The sequence below is a fragment of the Aspergillus udagawae genome (assembly GCF_001078395.1).
Source record: "Aspergillus udagawae IFM 46973 DNA, scaffold_2, whole genome shotgun sequence".
Classification (NCBI taxonomy): Eukaryota; Fungi; Ascomycota; class Eurotiomycetes; order Eurotiales; family Aspergillaceae; genus Aspergillus; species Aspergillus udagawae.
In genome coordinates, this window is record NW_025091265.1 from 263,897 (window position 1) to 287,833 (window position 23,937).

A 23,937-nucleotide genomic window follows, 5' to 3' on the forward strand; every position below is an offset into this window, starting at 1 on the left:
TATACTTCCAGGACTAGAGTGCCTAACCCTTCAGGCATCTTTCAGGCATCTTTTAGGCACCCTTAGCCCTCTCAGCAACGTTTTCTCTATTCTTTATTAAAGTATTCTTAGTCCCATTCCAACTCTGACAGCCAAAGTCCCCACAGCCCAGGGGGTACTTAATAAGTTAATTTGCCTCCCTCCATTGATCTAGCCTGGCTTGATTCCCCATTCTTTCAAATCCTTGACAAATATAGATATGTCTTTACCAACCCTCCCAACTGAATTACTCTTATGTATCGTCACCCACCTCCTCCCATCTGTACAAGACCTGGATTCTCTAGCCAAAGCATCTAAAATCCTGTACACAATCATTAACCCCATTCTCTACCATCACCAAATCTTTCATCATGATAGCTCAGCCTTAATATGGGCCGCCAAACACGGCAAATCAGACCCCTGCAACCGCCTGCTGCAAGAAGGCGCCAACCCCAACACCCAAGATCCGCAGCACAGAACGCCCCTTTCATGGGCAGCTGGAAACGGTCACAAAGAGGTCTCTTCAATTCTTCTATGCTCAGAAAAGATAGATCCGAATGCGCCCGACGTGCATCTCCAAACTCCTCTTGTCTGGGCGGCAGGGAACGGCCTGCCTTCTGCTTTCATGGGGCGGAATTCGCCTTTCACGAGGCGGAATTCGCCCAGGCCAACAACGGATGCCGTGCATTCAAAGGCGGGCGATTACCTCGCTATCGTGAAACTGTTACTATCGACGAAAGACATCCAGCCTGATTGCCGGACCCAGCGCGGGGAAACACCCCTTACGGTTGCCGCTGCAGCGGGAGCAGAAGATGTAGTAGAGGAGTTGCTTCGCACGGGGAAGGTAGACGCAAACTCAATGGATCAGTTCGGGCAAACGCCGCTCCTGGCAGCAGCCGGAAATGGGCATCTAGGGATCGTCAAGCGCCTCCTGGCAATTGAAGGCGTGGACGCGGACCCCAGATTCCAGAGAGGAGAGAGCCCTCTCCTGGCCGCCGCGAGGAACGGACACGTGGGGATCGTGAAATTGCTTCTTGCTATCCCTACCGTGGACCCAGACCGTCAGCCTAGTTTTGGAGACCGGGCTCTGTTAACTGCCGCTGCTGCTGGGTACACGGATGTTGTGGAGGCGCTTCTTGCTAACGAGAAGGTTGATCCGAGCTTGCCGAATAAATACGGAGTTACGGCACTCATGGGGGCTGCGCAACATGGACGGACGCATATTATGCGGTTGCTGCTTGCGAAGGGGGTCGAACCGGATGGGAAGGACAGCGAGGGTAGTACGCCGCTTATGCTCGCTGCTGAGAGGGGACATGTCGAGGCAGTTGAGCTTTTGCTTTCTACTGGTCGGGTGCAGGCTGATTTCGACTTGACAAAGAGGAATATGTCGTCTGCTTTTGCACCGTCGAAGTTGAATGAGGATGTTGTTAGGGTGTTGGATGATTATAAGAGCCGGCGTCGAGGTGGCTCCTCGTTGGATTCTTAAGGTTTGATAGGTGTTACTTTGTATTATACACTGGACCAATAGTTATTTGAATATTGGGATTTTAATTCTTTGGTTCTGCGTTTTTTAATGACGTTGCTTGTGCTTTATTAGTGGCGTCATAATCATATATATTTCCCTCTGACCTCATGCTCAAAGAATTATTTATTGAACTTTTGAAAGCAGCGTATAACAAGTTTCATAATACACACAATAGAAACAAATCTCATTTACGGCCAGTGAAGCAGAGAATGTTGCTAATCTCGCCAACTCAGGTCGTGCATACCCAGTCTCTCAAGCCTCGCATACTGAGCAGCCTCAGCTCACGCGTTCTTTAACCCATCCTTTGCTCTGGGATAATAGAAGAAACACTACAACCGCAGCCGTCCTGCAATGAGCAGGCACCACCGCTAAGTCTCCCTCAAGCTCTATGCAATATTTCGTGACGATCGAAAATGCACCACAGGAGATCGTCGGTAATAGCTGCGACTTGAAGAACTTCGAAACTATCTAAGGATGAGGCAGTTGATAAAGGAAGTATCTGGCAATATCCAGCGTGATATGAGCCTTTGTAATAGAGTGAACCCAGTCGCCTTGAGCCGCGAGATGGAGTTCCCAAGTGACGGAGGTAGGAGGCCGTGGGAGTAATGACACTCTCCTTGCTGAATTTAGTTGGGATTCCCCAAGATGCAAGAAGACGCCTTAGAATTGCTGTATTGTTCATGGAATACTTCCAGATCGTTTCCTGAGATGACGTGGGATATAGGCCGGGGAATAACCATTTCGAAGACCGCGCGCGGATCGACCATGTCTGGGAGGGCTGTTGCAAATCAGTCCTTCTTCATTGGTTTGTAACAGATTACCCCCCCTGACACGATGATTCCGAAGGCTTTGTGGTGGGCTCATGGTGAGTATCTCAGTTCGTTCTAAGACGTCTAGTGGACCTAGAAATATTTCTGCCGCGGGAAATCCCAGGTCCATTGCTTCGTCTGCACAGATATACTCAGTAGACGGTGTCAGACCCAATGCGTCTGAGTACATGTTGTAAACCTAAAATATCGTCTCCGATGCTGGTATATGTGGTTCCAATGTTCGCAAGAAGACTGACTGTATGGCTTTTGCCTCGAGACATGAAAGGGCCCTATCTGCCGTGGGGACTAATATTGCTGGCTCAGTGACATAGTTGAATTCTAAGCTGAAGTGGCCACTAGTTGGCGACACGCAGGCTGGATGGGTTTGAGAGCCACAGATCGAGGGCCAGTCTGACTGCAAGATCATTTGCATCTGGCCTCTGATTGTGGTCGTTAGCTATACATCCCACATCCCTAGTCTCTGACCTTCATGCCTTGGTCACCGAAGTTGATCGTCCCAGACACCATGTCCATGTCCGATCAGCCTTCCAGCCATTGATGTTGGGCCCGTCGGGTCCAGATGCCATTCAGGCCGTAGATCCAGAGAGATTGAAACCTCTTTTGGGCTAGAATCCTTTGGCGAGAATGCAAGCTACTGAAGATGAGTATGGGTGTTAGCTGCTGGTTTATTTGCCCGTGCTGGTCATATGCCCATGAAATCCAACCCAGTTGGTCTGGAAGTATATGGTATGTTATTCAGCCCTCTGTAGCCCCTTCCATCTGCTAGATGCTCAAAATATGGCTGTATTATGCGAACATAATGATGGGGGCTTGATCTGCTGCTTTGTCTTTAATTGCATTAGTAGGAGGGAGTTAGCGCCAGTGTCTGTTGCTGCCTTGAAGCTGGATGGTGTGCTGACCGTTTGCATATTCATGTCATGCAAAATCACATGCTGCTGGCTAATTCCTGCACTGTTCTGGTTAACTCCGATAGTTAGGTTGGGTTGACACGCACCACATTAACGACTCTCTATTGATTATTTTCATAGAGTTAGTAAGGGATCTATACCCTACAGTCTTCCAGGCCCTGTCCTGCCTCTACCCCTAGTCTTTTGTGCGGCGAATGGATGGCCATCTTATATGCAAACCCACAGTAGTGATTTTACAAGCGCAGCTAGATAGCACGTACAAGCCAGGGAAGGGGAGAGAGTAATAGCTCTAGGAGCACTCTTGGTGCTGTGTGACACTGCGGAAGCATTAGGTAGATTTTACAGCCGCCGGACCAGGGGAATGCCTAGGACAGGGTCTCAGGCACAAATGCCACCATTGGTCTTGATGAGGCTTATAGTTCGCCCTGGTGAAGTGGTACATGTGAGGTTTTCTAGGAAAACCTAAATAGTACACGCCTGCATATTGCTATTAGATGTAATAAGTTAATGCATAAATTCAGTGAACTCACAAACTAATTGGTATAATGATGATATAAGAGGCTATATGTTTCATTTACGCATCCAGGACATAGCTCCCAACCTCAGAGCCACAAATATACTAGGAGTATCACACTCGCGTCATAATCTCTGGAACCTGTCATCATAAGCAAAGTCAACAAAATAAAGATCCACCACATCTACTCTGATTATACTCACCTAGCGCAATAAACAGACATAGCTTGTCTAAAATAAAGGTCCCAATCTGGCACCAGAAGTGTTGACCCAGGTAAAATACATTGAACCCGCAAGTCAATTTCCAATATATTCCATAAGAAATTTCTTTGCTCTTTCGACGGTCTGATTGAAGGAATTGGAAGTAATCGCACTTTACTAGAGAAAGCCTACTATAATGTTTACCATGCTGGTGCAGTGTGGTAAATATAGCATTTTCCTGCTGGGGAAAGAGACCTGATGGCAGTGCTAGGCTTTAGGGGAGTGTGGTGGGTAAAAGTAGACTGTGAGAAGAGAAACAGGCAAGGGGGTGATTATTAGTTGGGGTGCAGTTTATTAAGGTTACTTGCTTAGGGCACTCAGCCTTCTGCTCACCGCGTCAATCAATCAATCAATCAAGATTCTATTAACCTGTTGCTCACCGCGTCCTCAGTGATCGCCTTAGGCTGCCCTGGGCGTGCTCAGGGCCTGCTCAGATCTACTTAGTGAGCAAAAAAGCAGCGAGGGGTAGACACCAAAACGGAAAGGGAAGGCCATCGACCCTCCTAGAAAATCAAGTACGTATGTGAAGTCTCAACTTTCCGCGAATTTTCGTACCAGTGCATGATGTGCTACGTTGAAAATTTTGATATCTGCGAGGAGTGCAGGAGATTTGGCGCAACATGCTTGCATGACACACACCGGTTCGCCAAGCGACCAAAAAAATGAAGTCGGCATCGCCCAAGAATTAGGGAATCAGTGGCGGAAATAGAGCGTCTGCTGAAGTCAGTCAGATTAGAATGTCGTCTAGCCTCCGACGTGCAATCTTAACATGAGTACTAGATTGCACTCACTATAATCGGTGCTGAAGAATCTAATTATATCTGAGTTGGTCATGGGAAGCAATATGTATCTCGCTTTTACAGTCAGTTACGTTGTAAAGTCTTGAGGAAAATTGGTATACTCTACTTGCATTTTTGGGACCTATCTTCCAAAGAAATACTTGATCTATTACTATACTAAAGCGTAGGGGTCCGCCCTATAGACTGTACAATGATTCCATGTGACCTCCTCATGATTGTCTCTAAGCGATTGGGCCGAAGAAGCTAAACTTGCCTGCCGGGTCATACTTCTTCTTCAAGGCCTGCAGGCGATCCTGGCGCCACTGTTCACTCCCGTACCACTGCCGCGGCGTCTCATCGCCATAGGCATAGTTGACATACGCGCCAAACTCCTTCAGCCCACTAGCCTGGAAGAGGATCTGACGAAGCTGGTTACCCAGCTGCGCGGCCTCATTGTCACGGTCCGGCCCGGCAGGCGCGTAGGTGATAAGCGGCGCAGCAAGAAGGTTCTCGTTCCGGAAGGCAAAGGCACTGGACTTGCTGTTGATGGCGCGCACGCCTTCCATGGAGTAGCCCTCGAACATGAAGATGGAGTTGTTGAACGCCGAGGAGCCGCGCGTGGCGGCGGCGAAGATGTCGTATGCCTTCTTCTGGGCGGGGACGTTGTAGCCTTGGAGATAGATGGGGAAGCGGGGGTTGACGAGCCCGGCCTTTTGGCAAGGCGGCGAGGTCGTGGCGATGCCGGTCCATCCGGCGAGATCGGTGTAGCTTCCTCCGATAGATTCAGCGGACAGCGGGCCGATGTCGTGGAAGGGCTTTGTGTAGGCTGCGTCGACTGTCTTTACTCCTTCCTGGATGATGTAGAATAGGATGACGGGCTAGGAGTTGTGAGACAAGGCAACAACTTTATGGACTGGGTATATACTTACGTTGTTGGGGTCAGCGGTGGGGATGTTGAGCCAGTACGACCAGTTGATGAGGTCCTCGGGCTGAGTGCCGTTCTTGAGGAGGTGCTCGTTGGCGGCCTGGTAGACGGCCTCGACTTTGTCGCCGCTGAAGATGAGCGTGTCGATTGCCCAGTCGGCGTGCTGGATATCGTAGATCTTGGTGGTCACAGAGGTCACAATGCCGAAGTTGTGACCTGCTCCGTTGAGAGCCCACCAGAGGTCGGATCTTGCGTCGATCGTCTTCAAGCTGCCGTTGGCCAGGACAATATTGGCTGAGACAAACTGATCTGCAACCAGTCCGTGGTGTCCTTGAAGCCATCCATGTCCACCTCCAAGGGCAGGGCCCAGATAGCTGACGCATTCGCATGTTCCGGTCACCGTCTGCTTCCCGGCGGCCCAAAGTTGGTCGGTGACGGTTTTGGAGATGGTACCACCCCCGATCTTGGCTGTTTTCCCATCCTTGGAGATCTCCACGCTGCTCAACTGATTCATGTAGATCTCGATACCATGATCCATCTTGCCGAGCGTGGTAATGGCTCCATGCACGCCATTGTACGCCAGGAAGGGCAAGTTTTTCTTGTTGGCGTATTTCACCTATCTCCTAGTTAGCAAACTATACCCCTCGCCGATGATAAAAAGAGACAAGAGGGGAAGGACAACATACCGTCTCAACAACGTCGTTCTCCGTCCCCGGAACCACGACAACATTGACCTTGGGAGCATCCAGAACTGACCACCGTGTGGACGCCTGTTCGAACTCAGCCGACCCAGGGAAATATATCTTGCCGGTACTCGAGAGCTTGTCACCCAGCTCCTTCAAGTCAGCATCTCCCCGTGGACAAATGCCTCCCAGCCCATCACAGGCAACAGGCACGCTGAAGCAGGATGCAGGTACAGCCGAGACAACCAGGGCTGCAACAGCATGGATTTTGAGCCAACGCATTGGGCTGGCTGCAAGAAGAAAGTTTGACTCGAAACAGAAGCAGAGGAAAAAGACAGGGATTTCAGATAGAGAGAATGCACGATTGATTGGCCTCGATCGAGCGCCTAGGTTACATTAAGTACAGGGGCATGTCGCATTTTAACCCCTCATTCGGGATGGAGTACATCCTTGGCTATTGCAGTGGCATGAGGGCGCAGGTACCAATTAATGAGAGTTCATTTATTCGGCGCAAGGGATTGGTGAACCTGTCTTAATCCCTGTCGCATCCCTGCTAGGCTGCTGCTGGGCGCTGAAGAACCTAACGAGATCGGGTATCGTCATAGACCGGATCCTGGGTACTGATCCGTGTAACTCCGACACCCTGCAAGCATTATTAGATGAACTCGGCAATGACCACGACCGGCATACGATGGGGCCAAAAATATACTTTTTCTATTTTTCGGTATTCTTCTTTTTTTCGATGGTACTCTTTCGCTTACCTTTTTTTTACTCTCCTCATACATAGGAAAGCCAAGTCCAATGTTGTCACTCTACGTTCTCGTCAACCCGCCAGTTGGCCATGCCGGCCCGAACACTTCGTTGCTCTAATGTCGAGTGATTCTGCAGCAGACGACGCTGCCCAGGCAGCCTTGTACAAGTCCACGGTTGTGCTCTGGACGCTATATGCATTTGGCGTTGCGGTGACCCTACTCCGAACGTATTCCCGCGTGAGAGCCGTGGGGTTTAGACACTTGCAAGCCGAAGACTTTCTTGTGTGGGTTGCAATTGTTCGTGGCTCCCCTCATGGATCTATCTCAATCAGTCGCTAATGCCTCTTCCGAGCAGGTATTTTACTCGGCGCAGACGGCTCTTGCGTACTGCGTCGGCGCCGTCGCACATGGCCTTGCGAATAATGGCTTGACCGACGCTCAGCGGGCAGCGTTGTCCCCTGACGATCCAGAATACCGATGGAGGTATATCTAGTCTTGAAGAGTACTTAGGATATGACGAGAATGAGAATGAACTCACACGGATACAGGGTAATCGGCTCGAAAATTCAAGTCGCCGGGTGGACTACATATTCGGTGTTGATGTGGTCGCTCAAGTTGTCCATGCTATCATTCTACCTTCGACTTACAGTAAGTCTTTCAAATGTCTCCTTTTAATTACAACTGGTACCCATGCGCTTGACAGGACGGCCTTGGCCAGCGGTATCGCAATCCCATCTATATTGGGTTCGTTCTTGTCATCGGAACCTTTCTCGTCGCCGTGATCACCATCTTCGCGGCTTGCCGGCCATTCCACAAGTACTGGCAGATCAATCCAGATCCTGGCAGTAAGTCCTACACCTCCATTGCGACTCCATCCGACCGATCGTTCTCTGACAATTCTACCTGTAGACGCCTGCCAGGCTGCCATATCCAGGCCGATCGTCTGGGCCTCGTTTGCATCCAACGTGTCCACCGATATCTACCTGATATTAATCCCCATCCCTATGCTCTGGAGATCCAGCCTGAAACTCATGAAAAAGATCGCCGCCACCATCGTCTTCGGCGCTGGATTGTTCGTTCTCGTCTGCGCCATCCTGAAGAGCGTCTTTGTCTTGGTGGTGAGTCGTGATGTCATCTCGGCACTTCCGGTGGGGAACTAACATCGATACCCGTAGGATCCCGTAAATGGCGCACAACTGGCCGGCGAATGGGGAACAAGGGAGACCTTCGTCGCGGTGGTCGTTACCAATCTTCCCATGGTCTTCCATCTTCTTCGATCCTGGCTCTCGCGACTATTTGGTACCGCGTTCGGCAGCTCCCAGAAAACATACAAACTCCCTAGTGGGTTTCAGACGATCGGTGGCGGCGCTGGCGAGTCCTTTAGCCGGAATCGTCGGGGTGCTCCGACCGCCCATCCTATCAGCGCCAACGCGACATTCAGCGAGAGTGAGGAACGGATAGTGGACGATGTGAAGATGAATAACTTGGAGGCATTTGGTGCACCCGGCACTGGCCGCGAACATCCTTCTCGCGGCATTGTAGTCTCCAATCAGATTGAGATCACCCATGAGAATAGAAATAGCCATCTCGGTGGGAATGATCAGCCTCGTGGGGGGACTTGGTTATCAAGTCCATAAAAGTCAGATTAGATAGACTTACAGATATGAAACGATCTGTCCTTGCCACCATACAATTTCTATGGCAACTTAGTCTCATTTCCGATTGGATAGTCCGTCACACTAGCTTTGGAGGATTCAAATGGTAATCAGACTAGTCTTCAGAAATACGAGCGAGAATGTCCTTTGACCTCCGAGGTCCGCATTCAGGGTGAGCTCCTTTCTCAAGGGCACACAAGGAGAAGAGAATGTCAGAGGGTGCCAAAGTCGTGAAGTATAATAATATGGAATCTCAAATAGCCATATCCGACACGCTGCATGTAACTAATGACAGACAGATGCGTGCTTCTTGGTGACAACGGGGTCGGCAAGACAACCCTCTTGACCCGATACGTAACCAATCAATTCTGTACTCCCAACTGTCGTGTATTCGACTATTGCGCAGTGGACGCTAGGTAGGCTGCATCTGAGATATCAATCATCACATTTGTTAAGATATCTAGTGTTGATGGCCAGTTCTACAGCCTGGCACTTTGGGACACTTGGAACGATGAAGAAAGGAACCGGTTACGCCGACTTGTTTATCCCAATACCGATGTGTTTCTCATTTGCTTCTCTGTGGTCAACCGAGAGTCCTTCTCCAACGTGGAATACTACTGGTTCGATGAACTACGGCGTTGCTGCCCTGGGGTTCCGTGGCTGCTAGTTGGTACTCAGATTGACGCAAGGGACGACGATTCTAGTATAAAAGTCAAGGAAGACTGGAGACGACACGTAACGTGTCAGGAGGGTGAAAGGATGGCCAGGAAATTAGGTGCTGCTGGATATATTGAGTGCTCTGCTCTGAATCAATTCAATGTGAAGGAGCTCTTTCAAAAGGTCGGTGGTTCTGAGAGTGTGGCGCATCCAATATATCGTTGAAGGCATTCATGAACTGATAATACTTGCCTGAGAATAGGCAGTTCACGTTTCGCAAGAGCCAATGACTACTGCAAAGGAAAAGAGCACATGTGTGATAGTCTAAAGGTTAATACTCATACAAGGAAAGAGGCGGACCGTCAAAGTCATTGGTTCCATTCATTGTAGGAGTTTTATTTTACCACCCATCTAAGGCAACCTTCATACCTCAGAAGCCAACAGAGGCGCAATAGAGATATCGACTGTGCTGACCTAGTTTACTCCTCCACCAGGCACCAAGCGTGTATCGCCCGAGACACCCTAGAGCCCGCCGACAACTTCAACGTTCCCAGCAGCAGTAAATCTCTCGCGACGGATTAAATATCATCGTTTCCGCCAGAGATACATTTATCAAACGGCAGGCCGATACCACAGTAGGCATTCTCGTTAAAACTGCTGACCGAGCCCAGCTTCAACCACCCGTTCCAGGTGCCGCCATGATCCAGACGCAAGCACTGGGTGCCGCAGATTGTCCCATTCGCTGCATTCCGAATGTACTCTGCGATCGCACCTTGAACAGTAGCTTCCTGCGTCGTCGTATTACAGTGCTGGCCAGTAGCATAGAACGACCACTTGATACTATCAAAGGTGCCAGTCATACGTCGACAACTGTGCTGGTCCGAAATGCCCCTGGTCACGCCTGTAAGTCGCGGGGAATAGCCGAGAACATCCAGAGTGTCCAGACATAATAGCGCCAGGAGTAGTGCCATGAGCATAGCCAGACATACATTGATAGGAGTGGGCTTGCCAGGGGCTCGCTTTTGATGCCAGTCTAGGGCAAGTATGACGCAAGCGTTCATACTGGTGCGAAGCAGGTCATTTGGAGCACAGTCTTGGGGGAAAACGTAGTACTGGATGGCGTTGAGACCGATAACAGTGTGTAATAGGATAGGGAGAATATATCGGTTGCAAAAGATGTGGAAGTCGTCGAAGCTAGGCATCGGGAGAGGCGTTTTCGATGCTATTAATGCCAGAAATACTAGATGGGTTTCGTTTGATGATGCGAGGAGCTCTAACTGTGACGAGATCGTTCACCGATGGACTAGGAATTCGCGGAAATTCGAGCGGGTTAGAGCTGAGTGCTGAGAACAGAATAAGAGAGTCTTGGAGAAGTATCTGTTAGAGAGTTCGGGAGTACTGAGTCTAAGCAAGAGTGGCGATATACAATGGTTCAAAACAAACTGGAAGTGGCTATAGTGCGGTTTCCCAGTTGGGAAGTCTCGCGTGTCTGGGCAGGGGCAGCATCTTGCGTCAATCCATCTGCAATATGGCGGTATATGGACAAGTAGTAGTTGCCTTGCTGCATTCCCTTACATCATGTAGCACGCAGCACCAGCTAAGGTCGGCGTCAGAGTGACGAGTCTGCCACCTGCAGTAGGACCAGGATCACCATGCTTATGTTTGAATTACTTCTAAGAATAATGGCCTTTATGCTGTAGGCGAAATGTCAGATATGTCTCAAGGTCATACTCTGTGCGACTCAAGAATGTACAGACCTAAGGAACCAATGGAAATAGACTTGTGTACATAGGATCAACCACAATAGTAATGGACCCTGATCATCCCAGATGGGTTTATGAAAAAGGTCGCCATGTTCCTCACGACTACTACGAAATCCCCTTTCCACGGATCATCTTTTCTGTATGTTCACTAGACACAGGTAAATCAGCTAGATGGACGGAGTAGAGTCGAGAGGGCAAGAATCATGCCATGTAAGGCTGTCCGCGCTCCCAGACTCTGTGGATAGGCAACTTTGCATAATAGCTTGCACTATACCGCAGCAAGACTCCCGGAAGAGGTATGATAGATATCATATCAATTCACTTGGGAGCCTGTATAGCTTCTAATTTGAAGATAAACAAAGCTATACTCCTTAGATCAGTGACCCAAAGTGGCTAGATATTGCTTCTTCCTTCCCAAATGATAGTCAATAGATTCCATTGTCGCTTCTCATTCTTGAGTTCTACAGCCAAGGTGACGGAGTTCAAGCTCTATCATGAACATGGAATAATTGAATAGCTAAAATTCTAAAGGTTTAGTGCCCAAAATGAAGGCCAGTGATATGGCTGCACGTGTAGACGAGCTGATTCAGCCTTGTCCATCAGCATCCGAGCGCTGATCCATGTCCTACAAAGCGCTGGAATGAGCATAGCCACAAATCCCCAAATAAAAGGCCTTCGACTCGAAATCTTCCACCGTCAGGTTCAACACCCGAGTCTGTTAAACATGTCGGCCTCTATACAGCGCATCGCAGCAGCAGCAGTGCATGCAGTAGGTGAAGTCAACCTCGCACTAGCACATCTGAATTTCGATTTTTCCCTGGTCAAGTACGAAGTTCCCACCGAGCTGCAGCCCATCGGGCAACATCTCTCCAAAGCCCGGAAACAGTCAGCTGAGGAAGGGTCATTCCACATTCTGGCCCGAAGACTAGGCGTGTTATTTCAAGATGTCCTCCCCGAGGTACCTGCGCTGCTGGAGGCGTATGGCACCCGAGTGACCGAAATCGTGCAGGAAACGACGGATACAGTGGATCAGCCAAAAGGTCTCGCAGAAACCTTCTTTGGATCACATTTTGGAATTGATTACACGACGATCTGGGCCAGTGCAACGAGTGGCAGGCCTGCACTTCGAATGCATCTTTTAGCGTGCATGCTAGCTCGGATCTGGTCTCCGCAGGAAGCGACGGCCATCTGGGCCGAGCTAGTCAGTCATCGGCAGATGGAGATCAAACAGCAGGCGGCCATTTCGGGAGACATCGCGGGCTATACTTTGGCACAGGCAGCGGCATCCCACGAGATCAGCCGCTCCTCACTGAGCAGTTGGGATGCCAGTGCCCGTGCTTGGCTTGAAGTGGCCGACAGAGCCTGTGTCCGATAGCAAGATCAAATTAGGTTGATCGTGAATAACCTGTCGGTGGCCATCAAGGCTGCCGGGAATCATAAAGGCCAGGCTGCATCCAGCAAGGAGAATTCTTCTGATAGCGTGATCCAGAACCTCAGCTGCGCTTTGACTGCTCTTGACAAGTTAATCAGGGGAGAGCCTCAGCGGATCATTGACGGCGGGGTTCTGCTTGGCCTCACTTCCTGGCATATTTACCCAGACCTAGTAGTCCTGGGCTCGGTTACGCGAGAGATTCGTCAGAAGGATCCGTTGGTCCAAGACGGCGGGATCGTCACCATATCGATCGCTTCCCGTTCTGATTCAGACCGGTCTAGGTCCCCAAACGGAGTCTACTGGTCCCTGCCCCTGGCCAGTCTTCGATACTATGGAACTGTCCTACGGGAGCGCTCGACCATGCATGACTCTAGGTTGACCATAGCACAGCTACAGGCTCTCGCCTTGGGGGCTTCCTTGGATTCGCTTGCGCATGCATCAATCGCCGGGAAAATCTTCAAGCTACTGTGGGCCATGTTTCACAGTCGCTATCAGGTGCAACTGCGAGAGAGCAAGGGCGACGCGCTGCCATTATCCGGCAAGTTTTCGGATGCAATGAATGAGAGCGTCCTCGGTTTCAAACATAACATGAAGGTCTTGCAGCTGACATATGCCTTCATGGACGGAATAGACCTTTTATCCTCAGAGGACGAAACCGAAAGAAAAGTTGCCGTTCAGCTCCTAAAGTATGGAGCCAACTACGGAAAATCGTGGATCGGAGCTGACGGCAGTTCACCGCAATCATTCTTCGGATTAGCAAGTCTGCCCTCCATTCTCCATATGGTCAGCAGCCTGGAGGTCCAGGTGGAAACTTTGCGAAGGATGTGTTCAGAATACTCTCTGGATGATGCTCACCACATCATTCGTCTTCGTACCGCAGAGGATGGCTGGATATACGTATCCATCAAGGCGACAGCGAACCCAGACATCACTCGGAGCGGTGCGAAACGAAAGCGTAGCGAATACGAAGGAGAGACGCCGGGTATCGACCAGCGACTTCACGTTCAGGACGGTGAGAGCTGGGTTTGCTTCCCGCCCTCGGGAGACGTGAGTAGCGGCCAACACGGCGTTGCCCTTGAGGAGCTCTATGCCAATGTGGAACAACTTGCAGAATCGCAACTGTACGCACAAGCAGCAGAAGAACCTCGTGCAAGTCAGAGTGACTTGAGGGAGCCCCTTTTGAGTGACGCTATATTCTACGAATTGTTGGACGGCAATCCGGACTTTGGTCGGTATGTGTACTTTGACTTTGTTATGGGCGTGCACAATCTCGCGGCAGTGTACTCCAGACGGCCAGAGGGTGAAACGCCATTGCAGCAAAAGACGCCAACCACCGTTCCTCTAGTCTTCCTTCACAGCTTGCTAGAGAGGAATCTTATACGTGCGGACATTGCAGCTCGTTATGTCTATGACTACTTCGACACAGAGCGAACCTCTCATGGCTATTCTTTACTCACACTTGGGAGAATCATGGACTACTACAAGCGGCATCTACCACGGACTACCGCCTCAATCAACATCATCAAGAAGCCCTTAAATTTATGGAAGTGGACGGCTTCGCTTGTCTCCGAACTTGAATTCCTGCCAATAGCGGCGTACCAACAAGCTCGTGATGGCCACGTACAAGGCACAATCTACCCGAGCCCTTTGTCCCGCGAGCATGCGTTCGCAGCGATCTTGCAACTCGAGTCTGGCACAGTCAACGTCGATAGTACAGACCTTACCCGCGTAATGGCAATCTCGAGTGGAAACTCCCTTTTCATTGCCAAACGACTGCTTCATGACCCCATTCCTTCGACTGAGATGACCTCATGCGCGGTGGCCCACGTGGTCGGCAATGTAGGTAAGCCCGGTATCTCATTGCTAATTGCACCACTCGAGCTGGAAATCCGAAAACATGATCTTGAACGATGGCGTTTCATCAATCACTTTCCCTTCGATGGGTCCCCGGCTGGTGGGAGATTCGAAGGCACATCCATCCATCTGTCGTTTACAGGTTTCGAAGCCCCGGTCACACTTGAATCCTCCAGTTATCGTGAGATGGAGGCCTACTACTAGAGACAAAAGTAGCCATGAATGACGAGGGAGAATGGGTTGCTGATCTAGATATATTGCGAGGCTTAGCGGACCCGCGGCTTGAGGTTCGAGGACTGGAGGGTAATAACTGTGTGCATGGTTCAACTTTCACCAATCTAGGACTCGAAATAGTCTCTATTGATTGTTGGGAGGAAATCCTGGAGCCACCAAACCAAATTTTAGTGTTACGTTCCGGGGGCTCATGGATGGCGCGATTGGCCGCTGTGAGTATCGCATATTCCAGGGGCTATAGGTGTATATGTTTGCCGACAGATCGTTCGATCTGTTGGACGTGCGTTTTGTGTGAATTGCAGCTCGATACAGGCGAGTTTACCCTGCTTGTTTACTGAACTGCGGGTGGGCATATGTCGCATCTCAGGACAATACTCAGGCTGGGTCCGGTTGTTCATCCATCAGAATACGATAAAGGAACCAGGCGCTGTGCTACGTCCAACAACCGCAAGGGGTGGATATAGAGAACCGTCTTTATAGAGGTCTGTTAGGCGGGAAAGATCTGTCCAGCATCAATGTCGCTGGAAGCATTAAGGGCGCTTGTAAGGCAGGCAACCAGAAATCGCAATATTCACATGTTCTAGATTTATACACGGTAACTCTCCTCGTCAATCTTTGCAAGTGTCGATTCAGCCAGCTTTCCATCCTTCAACCCATAAAGATTCTGAAATGACATTATCATCGGTTTCCATTTGTCAGGATCGATCCTGTTCGCATACCCAGGAAGTCGCAGCTCATCCAAAACATGGGTCTTTACGACCTTAACCTCAATCGCCATGAGGCACCCGTTCAACTCCACCGGTCCGTCTTTAAAAAGCTCATGGATATCGGCAAACTCAGCTTCCATTTGAACGGGACACTCCTGGATCCGCGGAGGCTGTACGAGATCCGAAGATGCTGGAGTCAATCCCGCGATGCCAAACTTGTCCTTCTCATACCGATAGCCTCGCTGGACCTTGCCTGCCGGCACGTTCTTGGTGCCTGTTGTTCGGGCCAGAGCATTGACGCATTGGACCATGTCATCACTCGGAAGGTTGAGCACACACTGTCGAGTGCGGATGATGTTGGCGGTTGTCTGTGAACTCCGGCCCAGTCCTATGACGGCACGATTCCCCAACCACCAGGCTGACGATATAGGCGCGATGTTCGGTGTTCCATCTTCGTTGACTGTTGTCACAAGGACGACCGGAGTGCCCCAGTAGAAGATGGCAGGAGAGATGACAGAATGGCCCATGATGCTGTGCAGGAGATCAAACAAGCAAATTGAATGGCCATTTACAGAAACTGAACAAGGGTGGCGAGCATTGGTTTTTATCCGGATGGTACTGCTTTGAACTTATATAGATCATCGTCGAAGCATTGAGTCAGACTCGAGCGACTTAATTGGTCATATCCATGCCAGTGGCTTGTTACTGCCTTTTGCGTTGGCAATATCGATTGTGGATCTCGTATCTATCCATCACTGGCCAGTTTGACAGCAATCCATCCATATTTTCCTAGACCTTCATAGAGAATAAGTATCTATCGGCTTAGTCCTGACGTTCCATATTGCCTTTAATCTAACGAATTGAAGCAGAGCACATTCAGACCCGCACATACGAGAATAGCGATATTGCCACCACAGGCGGAACTTGATGCTTGAGACGGAATCATCGAAAGGCCTTTAGGGACTAGCAACATCGCGATTCTCATACATAGGCATACTCATATCAAGACCTCTCAATCACTTCGACGGTTCGCCCCTCTCCATAACCATCATCATCCCGAGCTCCTTCGGCGCCGACTCCACAAACCCATTCTTCGCATACAGCCTCCTCCCAGGTGCATCAGCAAGCAGATTCACATACGGCTTCCCCTCCGGTGCTTCACTGCGAATCTTCGCCAGAAGCGTCTTGAGAATGATGTCTCCCAAACCTTTCCGCTGATGATCAGGCAGGACTGCCATGTCGGCGATATGGAAATACCAGCCGCCATCGCCGATAATGCGGCCCATCGCCACGGGAGTCGATGTTCCTGATGATTCATCTTCGAATGTCACGTAGCAGCCGTACCAGCTGCCCTGAGGCACGGGAGTCGCCTGTGCCTTGGTCTTGGGGGTGAGGCCTGAAGCGGCGCGGAGGTGGAGATAATCAGCGACTGCGGGGTAGCCGTCATGGAGACGGTAGTTGGCAGGGAGTGGAGGGATGGAGGAAGACATGTTTGATTCTTGATTGCTGTTATCAAAAAAACAGGGATCTGAATTATGGACTTTTATTGCTCAAGAGTGTCGCTTATTGACAATATTAATGTTGCGCTGACAGCAGGCAACAGTAGGCAGCAAGCCCGTCAATCGGTTCCGAGATAGGCACAAATAAGCATTTCCTTCAAAATCTCACCCGTCTCGGATACCTTCAATTGCATCAGATACAACGAAGAATTTCATCATCTATTATATAGAGACACAGTTACCAGTATAGGCATTTAATCTATCATGTTAATGTCCTCTCGCGGGGTCATGGATCCAAAAATTTTCAGGATGCGTAGAGGGAATCCTGGACGATGCATCTGTATATATTTATCCCCATTAGCCTTAGTACCAGAACACTGCTGAATTGTCACAATTTGCTTTCTGGGGTAAGGTGTAATATCTTGATTCCTTATTTCGTTTATCTCTACGTCAGCTAGAACAAGAATAATTTAATACTATACTGAGACATCCAGTTCAACTGGCCGGTCGGTAAGGGTGAGCATTGAATATGGCATCAAATCATAGTCAATTCTAGAATGCTTGTTCCGCAATTCTATGACAGGTTTGGCCATGCTTAATAGTTCTCAATCCGGCAGCAACTCTACATGTGTATCAACTAGCATCTCGGAGGATCGCTCAGTTCTGCAGTATCACCACTGTGACTTATCATGTATGTAAAAAGCCTGCTCTAGTGGTTTGTACAGCTACTCGGTATCAGTTCCGAGCAAGTACGCTGCCGAGTCTACTCCGTACTCCGAGGTTTGATCTCGGCCGCAAGCAGATGACTATTGTCTGGAAGGCGGAATAAGCCGAACGGATCAGCACAGAAAATGGCCAAAAATCGCCATGAGCAGTTGCCACACGGATGGCCCGAAGAACTGCGGATGCACCTGGAGGTTCAGGTTCGGAGAGCACCGAACAGCACATCAATCCGGACCACCCAATAATAGTACAGAGCCACTTGATGTGCCCTTGGGTCTAAAGGGGCTTCGATTCGGAAACCAGAAGATCGTCTCCATAATTAGAAGATCACGTTGAGTGCATGGTTTTCTTTTTTCCACCCCACTGCTAAAGAGGTTTCTCAAGTAAGAATCATAAACCATTAGTCACTATGGAGTAATAGGCTTCAATAGCCCAATGATACTACTGAGTAGTCGTGGCCCAACAGATTTTTACTGTGCGTAAGCATGATGAAAGTGCTTCCTGTTATCTTAGGACTATGATTACAAACCGGAAACGGTACAGAGTAATCCGTAAGGTAAGTATTCTGAACTTGGTAAGGTACAATACTCTGTACTGCGTATTGGCGAAGAAATCTCTGCAACAGCAAAGTCTGGGTCGGGCAATAGCCGACTCTTGGCAGCTCAAAAACTGAGCGGGAGACAGTTTATCATTGGCCTTGTCTCGGTGTCTATGCTCGGTAAAACCAAGTAAATTGAATATTGCACCATGATTACGCCAATCCCACAGTTCCTTGAGCCCTAGTACGCAGTACACAAAATCTGGTAATTCGTGCTGGAACTTTACAGGAGGCGAATCCTTCAATCAGGATCCAGGTGGACACAACAGGGCGCAGGATACTGTGGAGCATTGACTGCCTTGTTGATAGCAGAGTAGTCACCCGTAAGACATGTTTTGTTGCATTGCTCTTGATTGGCGAGGTCAGGCGCAATGGCCCGACCCTTTGCTACAGCTCTGCTGTTACTTGGCAGCGAAGGTTCGGAAATTTGTCTATCGACAACAGGGGAGGGTTTTGTGCGCGCAAGAGTTTTGATTGCTGGCGATTATGATGCAATTGAAGGAGACTGAAGGGGCCGAGGGGCGTCAAGCAAGGATCTTGGCCCTGTGGATACAATCAGGGTCTGATGGAGGTCCTGGAGTGCATGAGCCGGCTTCTGGAATAGTAGCTCATTGCATTAATCTGAGTAAGGCTACTGTGTATACAAATTAAACGTTCTGAGAATAGTCTCGCATTATTGATCTGGTTGATTTCGATCAGATCCATCAATTGCATCTCAACTATCACAGCGGATGGATACCTGACCGATTGGAGGAGTGGTTCACAGTTGACTCACCCTTGGTTCCTGATGCTGTGATAGGCCTCTGCAAGAGTAAGACATGGCCAGATAATATGGGGTGTCTCTGCTATTTATAAATTTGGCAGTAAGACTCGATGCTAGATATAAAATATCAATTCCCTTGTGTCCTCAGCGCTCTCTGTTTCATTCATCACTTCACTACCAGTCACTCGTTTGCCTGACTTCCACAGCTATATTTAATTTTAATACATTCGGATAGACTTTTACATTCCAATCACTCGCTATCAACATGCGTTTCGCTCTGACTCTCACTGCCTTGGTCGGCTCTGCCGCCGCTTTGTCCATCACCTCTCCCCAGAAGGACCAGGATGTTGACCTCAGCGAGAAGACCAAGGTCGAATGGAGCTCTGTCAGGTACTCAACTCTGGCCACTGTTACCATGCGTCGCATACTGATAAGGATAGCTCCGACCCCTCCTCCTTCGACATCTACCTCGTCAAGATGAACTCTTACCCTCCCATCAACAAGCTGGTCGCCGAGAACGTCAAGACCAGCGACGGCTCCTACACCATTGACGGTCTCTCCGCTGACAGCGGGTACGTCTATTTCCTCCGCAACACATCCTTCATATACTGATCTATCTCAGATCCGGCTACCAGGTCAACTTTGTCTCCAAGGATCCCAAGAACACCGGCATCCTCGCCCAGTCCCAGCAGTTCAAGGTCGAGTCCTCTGGCTCCTCGACCACCTCCGACTCTGCTTCTAGCACCACTGCCACCGAGTCCTCGTCTACGGCCTCCCATTCTAGCACCGGTACGGTCTCTACTACTGCCTCTACCTCTGGCACCGCCTCTGCCTCCACCTTGAGCACCACCGCCTCCGGCACTGGTTAGTCGCCTGTCCTGGCGTCTTCAAGAGCTCTACTAACAATCTCCCTCTGCAGCTTCCAAGACCACCTCCCCCACCGCCAGTCACGCCTCCTCCTCCGCTTCCGGCACCAGCACCGCCAGCACCACCCCCAACGGTGCCGGCTCGCTCTCCATCCCCGCCGGCTCCCTCCTCTTGGGTCTGGCCGTCCTGGCTCTGTAAACGTGAACGCTCATCTCAGAAACGAATGATCCGGTTCGCGCAGCCAGATGTCTACTTAGTAGATAGATAATACACGCCGTGTACTGGACGTGTACGTGTACTGCTTTGTATGTATATGAGGATCTGCAATCGCATTATTAGACTGTCTGTCCTTATCATCACTATCACTATCACTATCACTATCCCATAATTAATGCAATGCTTTTACTTTTGCCCTTACGTGTTGCACTGTGTAACTGATAGATCACATTGTCAGTTAATCGTTGGTGTCTGCATTGTATTGTATTGTATTATGCTATGACCCTGTACGGAGTATAGTATGGGCAGATACTGTAGGACCTTAGGTATGAATTGTGTTTCGAGGCGTCATGCAAGCTGGTACAGGGATGTAGGTACCTAGTCTGACGCAGTAAGCAGGACTCGGTATGGGGAAGTTTATTACAGGATTCAGTCTACGTAATCATTTTGAAACCTAGCTAGAAAACCAAGCTGTTTTGTGCGGCTCGGTCGGATATTGTCGAGCATGAGAATATTGTCGAGTTGGGGGGGCGTTTTGCCAGGGTCCAATGCAAGAGTATATTACGTGTACGCAATAGGTATGGTATCAGGTACCGAAACTCAGACACCGATCCTGAGACAGTCGAAACTCTTGAGTGCAAATCCTGATTGGCTGATATGCAAGACTGTATCACTCTGCTCTGATTCGACGGCCAGATCGGGAAAACTAGTCGAAGTCAAATCGGCGGCTGAAGGAGCAGAATTCAATCCTCATCACAGTGAGGACGAGGCTGCATGCGGTGAGATTGAAATACGGGCTGATTATGGAAGAGGCTGTGGAGTGAAAGCTTCTATACGAGCCTCGGTGAGGATTTGTCCAATAATAAATACTTAGGCAAACGACGGTGCGGCTGAAAGAAGGGAGATCCAACTTATGTACATTCGGATAAAATATATAAACATGCATTTACAGAACGTTACCGAGATATTGCCATCCATGGAAATGACATGAAAAAAAGAATAAATAGATGGGTATGCTCAAGGAAAAAAAAAAAAAAACTTGTCAACCCCCAAACCCCAACCCAGTGACTATTGACACGAAAACAGAGAACAGAATCGTCAGCGGTATCCCCGACGGCGTCATCGACAACACACCTGCAGACCCTGACGCTGCCGGCTTGCCCGTCTTCAGCTCTACATAGCTGATGTTTGACTCCGAGTAGCCGCATAGCCCACTGCCGGGCATGAGGTTCGCGGGGAAGAAAACGTGGGGCTCGCCCTTGTCCATGGTAATGACGAGCTCTCCGGCCGCGTCGACGGTATAGTTGACGCAGTTGAGGACATCCATCGCCACTACACCGGGATTATAGCTTACGGGCAGGTGTAGGGGGTACGAGTTTTTCTGGTTGGTGCCCTGCGTCGAGAGGAGCATGATGGTCTGGCGGCCCTCGACGCCCTTGCGGAAGGCGAGCTCGCTGGAGCCCTGGTAGACCGGGTAGGTTTGGACGTCGAGATAGTTGTTGTCGAGGTTGTATGCGTGTTTGCGGATGCGGTTGAGTTTCCCCACCAGCTTATACAGCTCGGCGTCGGTGTTGTAGCCGGACAGCCAGACGGCTTCTCGGTTACTGTTGTTGGCGTGATAATTTCCGTTAAAGTGCTGCTCCTGCCCCTGGTACATGATCGGGATGCCGTCGAAGAGGATGTTGAACGTGACTACATTCTTTGCGAGCTAAAAGGGGTTCAGTTCATCAGCTGGGAGCCGAGGGTTCTTGGGGGAAGAGGTCAGTCCCTACCGCCATGTCTGAGGTCATGTTGGCAAACCGGTCCACGTCATGGCTCTCCGTGAAGATGGTCAGGGATGTGACGTCGTGACAGGTGTTCTTCATCACTTCTACAACGTTTGCCAGTGAACTCGTATTACCTCTGGTGAAGGCCTCTATGACGGAATTGTAGACGGGGAAGTTAGGAACGCTGGTGATGTAGTTGTTCTTGTAGTCGCAGATGATGTCGACTTCGTTCTGGAACACCTCCCCGGTCATGAAGGTGTCGCTGAGGGCCTTGCCGAAGTTGGCCAGGAAGCCCGTGTCGACGTGCTTGGCCGCATCGATACGCAGCCCGTCAATCGAGTAGGTTGAGATCATGTCTTGCGCCCACTTCTCCAACGTGCTCTGGACCTCGGCATGTTCGGTGTAGAGATCGGGTAGTGCCACAATGTCAGAACCAGTTTGACACCATTGCGCTTCGGTGAAATTATCCCAGTGAACGACTTGGCAGTAGGGGTGGTAGTAGCTGGGGCTGTCGAACGGCTTGAGCGTCGAGTATTCAATATGGGTGGCCGGGTCGCTGCCGTTGGTGATGTAGGCCATATTGTTGATGACCGTGTCCATCATGAGGAACATGCCCCGCTTATGCACTTCTGCGCTCAGATCCAGCAGATCCTGTTTCGTGCCGAAGTACGGGTTGAGGCTGTAGATGTCCTCGGGCCAATATCCATGGTAGGCTTCGCCGTATTCCACCCGGCCCTCCACATTCTTAATGACGGGGGAGATCATGACCGCATCGAATCCCATGCCCTGGATGTAATCCAGACGGTCAATCATTCCTCGCCATGTCCCTCCGCAACGAATGTTTTCGGACGCCACGCATCGCGCTGTCGTCGACCCGTCAGTGCGGGCGAACCGATCCGTCATGGTCTGATAAATGGCTCTGGGTTTCCATTGTGCCGTGTTTGCTGCGAGCGAGGAGGCGACCAGCAGGGAAAGAGAAACGATGTGCATGCATCGCCGTAATACTGAAGGCGAACTCATGATCGGAACATTGATCTGAAGGCTGACTCAGTGCTGGGGTAGGTCTGATGCAACAAATGGAGATGTGCTGATCCCAGCCCAGCTTGGCACGACGGTGTCTCGTTTGGTTTGAAATCCTCAAGTCCCACAAGAGAATCAAATCACCCGCGATTTGGCCAGTTCCAGACACGTTGATGCAATGTGTTGACGAGATAAGGAATAATTTTCGTCGAGAGTCCCCAGAACCGCTGGTGCAGGCGAGAATGGCGATGAAGGCTAGAATATTAGAGAAAGAAGACGAAAGAACAAGGAACCGGTAGGAATAAATTCAAAACAGCGAGGGACGACAGGGTAAAGAACGACAGGCCTGATCCCAGGCAGGATATAGAACGAATGACGATGGTAGGAGAAGGAAGAGACAGAGATTAAACAGGGCCAACGAGAGAAGCAGCAAGAAAAGGCCTCGAACTCAAGATTGAAGGGAGTAGCGACCGAGAGGGGAAGGAAACAGAAAGGAGAGAGTCATGCGGGAAGGATTTCCTGCTTTGCTGCAGAAACTTTAGATTAAAAGAGTGGAATTGTGGGGGAAGCCATCAGAACCATTACTCTAGTGATTCTAGTCTATCCATTTTTCTCCAGGATTTTTCTTGGTAAATGGCCGATGATGGACATGTGATCTTTTGGCCAGAGTTGAGGTTGTTGTTGTATTGCCTCTTCAGTCTTTCTTTTACATAGTATGGAGTACTCGGGTGTGTTCAATTTGATCTCTACCGAATTTGCCTCCTAGAGATAAAGGTACAATGGAAAAGACAACCAACGCGCACTGCGGTGCCCGGTACCTGCGTTTGTGAGGACATGTCTTGGGTCTACCGGGTGCAACCCGCACATAGCCGGACCAGCCCATGAAGGACCACTGGACCAGTGCCGTCGCATTTCTTAATATAGTCTTAAGCAATGTTGCTTCGGAGCACCTCCGCAGAATTAGCATACATCTTTAACCCCATGAGCAT

The 23,937-nt window shown here is 49.9% G+C and overlaps 9 protein-coding genes across 9 annotated transcripts; 4 read left to right on the top strand and 5 right to left on the bottom strand.

Moving 5' to 3' along the window:
- Positions 1–238: 238 nt before the first annotated feature.
- On the top strand, positions 239–1,504 carry Aud_002407 (ankyrin repeat domain-containing protein; the record flags this gene model as incomplete). Its single annotated transcript, XM_043287376.1, has 1 exon — positions 239–1,504. The coding sequence occupies one exon, from the start codon at positions 239–241 to the stop codon at positions 1,502–1,504; it is 1,266 nt and encodes a 421-aa protein (XP_043143311.1).
- Positions 1,505–5,076: 3,572 nt separating this feature from the next.
- On the bottom strand, positions 5,077–6,724 carry Aud_002408 (putative FAD-dependent oxygenase; the record flags this gene model as incomplete). The annotated part of the gene is made up of 3 exons (XM_043287377.1): positions 5,077–5,712; positions 5,764–6,375; positions 6,446–6,724. The coding sequence occupies 3 exons, from the start codon at positions 6,722–6,724 to the stop codon at positions 5,077–5,079; spliced, it is 1,527 nt and encodes a 508-aa protein (XP_043143312.1).
- A 587-nt stretch (positions 6,725–7,311) lies between these two features.
- On the top strand, positions 7,312–8,831 carry Aud_002409 (uncharacterized protein; the record flags this gene model as incomplete). Its single annotated transcript, XM_043287378.1, has 6 exons — positions 7,312–7,491; positions 7,550–7,677; positions 7,743–7,842; positions 7,898–8,039; positions 8,104–8,312; positions 8,370–8,831. 6 exons carry the CDS (start codon positions 7,312–7,314, stop codon positions 8,829–8,831), a joined length of 1,221 nt encoding a protein of 406 aa, XP_043143313.1.
- Positions 8,832–10,084: 1,253 nt separating this feature from the next.
- Positions 10,085–10,708, bottom strand: Aud_002410 (uncharacterized protein; the record flags this gene model as incomplete). Its single annotated transcript, XM_043287379.1, has 1 exon — positions 10,085–10,708. The coding sequence occupies one exon, from the start codon at positions 10,706–10,708 to the stop codon at positions 10,085–10,087; it is 624 nt and encodes a 207-aa protein (XP_043143314.1).
- A 1,285-nt stretch (positions 10,709–11,993) lies between these two features.
- On the top strand, positions 11,994–14,759 carry Aud_002411 (uncharacterized protein; the record flags this gene model as incomplete). Its single annotated transcript, XM_043287380.1, has 2 exons — positions 11,994–12,635; positions 12,693–14,759. The coding sequence occupies 2 exons, from the start codon at positions 11,994–11,996 to the stop codon at positions 14,757–14,759; spliced, it is 2,709 nt and encodes a 902-aa protein (XP_043143315.1).
- Positions 14,760–15,375: 616 nt separating this feature from the next.
- Aud_002412 (flavin reductase family protein) lies at positions 15,376–16,023 on the bottom strand (the record flags this gene model as incomplete). The annotated part of the gene is made up of 1 exon (XM_043287381.1): positions 15,376–16,023. One exon carries the CDS (start codon positions 16,021–16,023, stop codon positions 15,376–15,378), a length of 648 nt encoding a protein of 215 aa, XP_043143316.1.
- A 489-nt stretch (positions 16,024–16,512) lies between these two features.
- On the bottom strand, positions 16,513–16,986 carry Aud_002413 (GNAT family N-acetyltransferase; the record flags this gene model as incomplete). Its single annotated transcript, XM_043287382.1, has 1 exon — positions 16,513–16,986. The coding sequence occupies one exon, from the start codon at positions 16,984–16,986 to the stop codon at positions 16,513–16,515; it is 474 nt and encodes a 157-aa protein (XP_043143317.1).
- Positions 16,987–19,344: 2,358 nt separating this feature from the next.
- Positions 19,345–20,144, top strand: Aud_002414 (GPI anchored serine-threonine rich family protein; the record flags this gene model as incomplete). The annotated part of the gene is made up of 4 exons (XM_043287383.1): positions 19,345–19,469; positions 19,520–19,651; positions 19,702–19,943; positions 19,999–20,144. 4 exons carry the CDS (start codon positions 19,345–19,347, stop codon positions 20,142–20,144), a joined length of 645 nt encoding a protein of 214 aa, XP_043143318.1.
- A 1,060-nt stretch (positions 20,145–21,204) lies between these two features.
- Aud_002415 (alpha-amylase) lies at positions 21,205–22,948 on the bottom strand (the record flags this gene model as incomplete). Its single annotated transcript, XM_043287384.1, has 2 exons — positions 21,205–21,870; positions 21,935–22,948. The coding sequence occupies 2 exons, from the start codon at positions 22,946–22,948 to the stop codon at positions 21,205–21,207; spliced, it is 1,680 nt and encodes a 559-aa protein (XP_043143319.1).
- Positions 22,949–23,937: the final 989 nt, after the last annotated feature.